This window comes from Tauraco erythrolophus, chromosome 12, assembly GCF_009769465.1.
Source record: "Tauraco erythrolophus isolate bTauEry1 chromosome 12, bTauEry1.pri, whole genome shotgun sequence".
NCBI classification, from domain to species: Eukaryota; Metazoa; Chordata; class Aves; order Musophagiformes; family Musophagidae; genus Tauraco; species Tauraco erythrolophus.
The window spans coordinates 22765364-22771363 of record NC_141476.1 but is presented as its reverse complement, the minus strand read 5'-3'; the positions used below and the strand labels follow the sequence as shown (position 1 = coordinate 22771363).

The following is a 6000-nucleotide window of genomic DNA, read 5'->3' as shown; positions in this document are numbered from 1 at the left end:
ATATCATTTACGCTCAATCAAATACTAATGCTGATGGAAAACTCCGGGTTCCGGTGACTCTTGACGTGCCCTGGCGGGGCACGGAGAAATGTATTGCCGCTCAACGTGCCCGCCGCGTAATGAATCCCAACGGCTCTCCAACTCTTCATCTTGCCAGGCCTGTGGCTGGAAGATAGGCATTAATTGAAATGACAAATTGCACCAACGTGTGTTTCTCAAGTTGGCACTGCCCTGCGAAACGCTTATGAAACTGTTAACTACGGAAAACAAAAGATGGATGGAAGAAGATCAATTTTACCAAATGATTTTTATGGAAAAAAAAAAACAAAGAAAAGCTTGGTGTATGCAAAACTCACAGATATCTCATGTTTTGTAGCTGGGGAATAGCAATAATTCTTCCTCGTAACGGGTCTTTCTGATGTCAGATTCAGAAAGGTTTGCACTTTATTATCAATAAGAGTCCAAATCAAAGAAGTGACTTGAAGAGGTAGAAATTGGCCTTGGGATATAGCAAATACAACACATCTCCCCTCTCACCGTATACGTGGTGTTTACAAGATTTTAAGATGCAGTTCAAACAAATATTTTATGATATAGTAAAATTGTCGACTATGGCATAAAAAGCCATAAGATTTGGAAGTGTTCTATGATTCTGTGATTTCTCTTTTTTTTTTTTTTTTTTTGTGTATACACTGGTCAAAATAAGATCGACTGTAGAAAAGAACAGATTATTAAACTGCAGTGTAGTAAACATCAATATATTGTAGCTATGTTTTTCCTTTAAAACATTTTGCAGAATAATTACAGCTGGAACAAAGGAAGCTCAGGAAATTTCAACACTAGAGCTTTTTTGGGAGGAAAAAAAAAAACAGCCATAAAGAAGCTCTGATATTCATTTCTAAATTCTAACAAACACTTTGCTTATACTATGCTTAGCCACATCTGGCCTTCAGCTTTGGAGCTCACCCGGTTTCCTGCAGAACCAGAGGAAACCCAGCTCAAAACTTAGGTTGTGCTATTTTCTAAATGGCATAACCAGCAATTTAACTAAACTAGAATTTTCCTCTGTGACATTTAGTAACACAAATGAAGTAATTTTCCTGAAGAAGAGAGAAGCAACTCCCCTTTTTCTTTATTTAAAATTCCAAGTGATCCCTCAGTGGCACACCCAAGCTTTAAAATAAGGAGCAGTAATGGATTATTTCATTATTTCCATGTTTCCTCTTGGACATCCCTTTAAGAATTATAATGCATCTAATGTGCACTTGCAGCTACCTCAATAGGAGGAGTCTGTACAGAGAGGAATCCCAGCACCTACAAAGACAACTACTAAAAACGGCGAAGAGAACTTTTACCCTAAAGCATGACATTCTTTTAAGGCCTTGGTCTTGCAAATATTTAGCACATGAGTAGTCCTACTAAAGCAAGACTCGTTCATAGGCTTTTTCACTGGTGGAGTTTTATTTATATATATTTTAGACAACATATTATGAAAGTTGGAAGGAGGAAAATCAACCGGTTATCCGAGGTGAGCTGCCCGTCTGCACGCGTACAGCCTTCGACACCGCGTCCCAACACAGAAACCTCGGCGGAGTCAGTGGCTAAGCCAAACCCTAAGGTTGTGTAATAAAGAGAAATTCCTTAAGGTTTCTTCTCTTAATAGCAAAAACCAATACTCCCAAGAGAATATCTTTCCCCTCTAGTGCAATATCCTGCAGATGTGACTAAACCTAAAAATAATTTCTAAGAAAAGGTTCCAGCATTTAACACAATGTATGTACTGCCTTTCTAACCCTTCCTTCGCTCACTGTCAAATGATGATGTAAAGAATTACATAAGAAAACAAACAAAAAAAAGATAAAAATTAACTTAATTTACACAACCAATAAAAAAGTTTAAAGCAATGATAGAAAAAAATAATATAAAGGCTAGATACATTAAATGCCGGTTCAACAGTATTAAGCTTTGGTAGAACAGTTAAAAGAGCATAGCACCAATAAATCCAATGTCAATACACGCTTCAGTACGCATGAGCTGTGATGAAAATGTAAATTTTGGCAAGAAAAGTAGTGTATGTTCCCTGACGCCACAGTTTCATTTCAACATCCAACAAAAAGTCTTTAGGCTCTTTCACTTGTCGCTGAAGATAGACAATGCCTGTGTACGAGTTCAGCCTTCGAGTGCTGAAGTAGTTTTCTTCATTTCCCTTGTTGATAGTAAGGATTATGTTGTCTCCAGCATAGGCAGGTGATGGTCCAATACGGAAAATATGAGCTGGGACCACAATATTGGTTTGGAAGTTCAGCTGGTAATAGGTAATGCGCACCGGGGTGTTCTGGCAGTCCAGATAATTAAAACAACTGATTCGTTCACACCTCCTAAGAGATGAGAAATGAAGCACATTCAGTGTCCACGTCATAGCAGGTAAAAATACATGTATTTCAGAGTACTGCAAAAACATTAGACAAACAGGAGTCCCAAACTTCAGCTGTGTAATTACCAGCTGCTTGTTCTGCTTTTACAGCGCCCGTAAAGCCTTTGTAAATGATGCAATTGTCAGCGTACAAAGTGTAAGACAAAGATCATGGACATGGGCAGCTGTGTCGGGAAGCTCTACAAGGATGAAAGAGCCAGAGTCATGCTGCAAGCAGCACAGAACTTGGAAGAGGAGTCTGTGATTCACCACTGACGGCACAAACCCGGGACAGTGCTCCAAGAAAATAAAAACAAAACCACTTTAAAAGGTAGCTGAAACATGGGAATGGGAAGCAAGCTCCGCGACTTGCAAAGCGGCTCAATTCTGTCAGGCAGGAAAAGTGTGGTTTAAGTCATAAGCAACTAACTATGGCTTCCCAAAGCACTGGCAGCCACTGAGGCAGGAATCGGGGGGGTGGAGAGATTTTGGGGCCCCAGAGCCTCAGCTGCTGAGGAGCTGTGAGCCGGGGGAGTATGCCATTCCCAGAACCCTGTAGCCTGGCAAGCGCGTTATCCCGCTCCCCTTCAAAGTTTCAATGCTCTCTGAGGAGCTGCAATCTGAATATTAAACAGGGAGCCCCAAAACCACTGTAAAAGTAGTGCACTGAGCAGCCTGGCAGCTGCTGCAAGGATATAAACAGCACAGAAGATCTCCTTTTTTTAAAACTTAATTATAAACAGAGCTCTTTTAGAGCTGCAAGCTCTGATGACTGCTGTTAGAGCAGCAGCTGGAGGGCAAACGGGGGCTCCGGGCCTTGGAAGAAGGAAGAACAAACGGACAGAAACTTGGGATGTGGAAAATCTACGTGCTACAGGTACCGACGCATCTTAGAGCTCGGAGTACTTACACCCTGCCCCAAACTACAGCAGCACGTCTCGTCCGCAGCCACGGGACGGGGCTGCTCGCGCGGTTGCGACGGCGATACTTACATGTCGGATACTTTCCTGTAGTTGGAAGGGCACTCGAAGGAGAGGCAGCGGAAGCTGCCCTGGATGTTGTAGCAAGTCTCTGCAGCTGAACAGTTATGGGTTCCTATCGCGCATTCATCGACATCTAACAAGAAGAAACACAAGGAAAGAGACATGCTAAGCTCAAAAATCAGTAGTCACCATTTATGGGCTGCAATATGCTTATGAGACTCCGCGTGCACGAGAAGCAAGAGGAATCCGTGGGTTTGGCTCTGCAAGCTGAGGGCTCTTGTTTTCACCGCTCAGTTGCTGTGTGTTACCTCTTCAGTACCTGTGGCTGCAGGCCAGGACCCCCCAGGAAACACATGGGGTGTGAAATGAACGTTCAGGTGAGGTGTGTCAGGCTCATCTTTGTGCACAGACACTTTCTGGCATTTGGAGTGACAGGGTAAATCACGACGATTCCAATTCTGCTAAAATTCAGCGGATAAAAATTGCCTTCCTTGACATTATCAGTTAGTAAGAGATGACAGCAGCACTCAGCAGTGTGTGCAACGAAGCAGGGAGCCCACTCTTCCCTGCAAGCAGCTTATGATCCTTTTCACGCTGATTGACAGTCCTTCCCTGCTCGACAGAGAGCGTGTCCATCGCAGCGGCCCAGGCCGGCCGCCTACGGCAGGGGAGGTTTGTTTCTGTACCTGTACTTGGCAAGCTCCTGTGACCCTAGTTATGCTCATTCCAAACACATCTGATGCAACACAGGGTCTAAATTCCAGTGGAGAATATACTTGAAAAGGAAAAAAGTTTGCAAAACCCAAGATCCTCCTGTCTTCCCACCTCCCACTGCAATGAAACAAAGCTTTCAAGGTTCAAATCAAACATGAACACCTAGACAGAAGTGCCTGTGTTGTCACACTGTCCCTTGCTCCTGAGGTGTCAGACATGTGCTGTAGGTAAGATGCTAAACTCGGCTGAAAGGAAACAGAATAAAATAATCAGATGGCGGTAGTCTAAGGCAGTGCAGCCCTAAACTTCTCAGACCAGCCAACCCGTCCATCCCCGCAGCCGCTGCGTAAGCTTCCCCCAGCTGTTCTGATGGAAGACAGTTCTTAAATAGTCTCCTGAAAGCGACGGGCCAATTTCTACAGCTTCACAGGTCACTGCTACTCCCTGAACCACAGCTTCACGCTTAGAGCTGGCCCATGTCCCCTGTGGTGTTCCTAAACGAGCTGTTCAGCACGTAAGCACGGCGCACGTGTGACGAGCTCAGCAGCTGGGGGAAGCACCTAACTGGTTTCGAACAGCAGAGCACGTGTGCGGACTGGTGCGCGGCGCAGACGCTGCGAGCGAGCACTGGGGTACGAGGGACGGTCCTTGATGAAGGGTGGCCACTGCTGTAAGTCCCTCGCACATCGCGTAACACGTGTGGTTGCAATGGCTCCTTCTTCACGGACGAGGCTGTGAAACATCCACATAGCCCAACCAACCAAACACTCCCCCATCACCTCATCTGCAGAGAGGCCTTCACCTCCCCAGAGCAAACACACACAACAGATGGAGGGCCACCATATATCTACCTAAGCATTAGCCATTCTCAGCCTACTGTGACAAAAGCTATTGCTCAGGAATAAACAAATGCCATCAGAATGTAACCAACATGTCAAAAGCCACAGGACCGTCTCACTCACTTTTTGAGAAATGAGAAAGCTGGGCTATGCCAGAAAAAGAATATATCTGTGCATGAAAGTTGGTCTGGACTAAAGCAGTGGGCAAATACAAAGCAAAGTATCCACTGCTGTACAGCTGCGCGATCCAGGAGACACCAGCTTCACCAAACTGACTACTATGCAATACATAGGAAGAACAATGCTTTAGAACAAGACACGCGTTTTTGGAAATTTAAGTTAAATATAAATATCTCCCCATAATGAGAAGTAATGTTGCAGAAGACAAAAAAAGAACATTTAAAGCTCAAAGACACTTTATGGCCGAGAGCATAAACATGGTTACCTAAATAATATATATGCACATGCCCAAGCCATGGACCTTAAAATGCTGAAAACCAGATGCAATAACAAGGATCCAGCTTGAGCAGAAAATACTGGCAAAGATCTCACAGTCACATTGTGTACTCCCAAATGTCTAGACAACGCACGGAGGCTTTAAAATGAAATAAATGCTAACAGACAAACCACGTGGACGAGCCCTACACAGTGCTCTGCAGTTCTGCCAATTGTCACAGAGGAGAAAGGCTCTTAGAGGAAAACTCAGACCTCCCACTCCCTGCATTCCCCTGGGATGAGAACCGATCTCATACACTGCACTGAGTGGTTCAAAAGTCTCGCAAAGAACAGTATGCAATAGGAAGTAGGAGAGAGTCAAAGCAAATTAAATCCCTTGTGGATTCTCAGAAGTGCCCTTAGGTGAAAAGAAAATTCGTTCCATATTGCAATCACTGCCACGAAAACACTCACTTCACCAGTTTGGCTGTGCTGCAAAATACCACAGGCAGTTTCCCCAAAAAGATCCGTTTGTTGAGACGCTATTACATGAGATACAACTCATTTGTTTGAAAAAAGGGTGCAAAGAGCGTACCACCGGCAACTCTTAGGAACC

General features: G+C 44.2%; 1 protein-coding gene across 2 annotated transcripts in view; it reads right to left on the bottom strand.

The window, feature by feature from the left end:
* Positions 1-2020: 2020 nt before the first annotated feature.
* The window catches only part of FBLN2 (fibulin 2), a 120946-nt gene continuing 116966 nt past the window's right edge, over positions 2021-6000 (bottom strand). For both annotated transcript variants that reach the window (XM_086618781.1, XM_086618783.1), the window contains 2 exons: positions 3406-3529; positions 2021-2378 (listed from right to left, as the gene is read on the bottom strand). In XM_086618781.1, coding sequence (XP_086474907.1) covers positions 2021-2378; positions 3406-3529 — 482 coding nt within the window. The remainder of the gene's footprint in view (positions 2379-3405; positions 3530-6000) is intronic.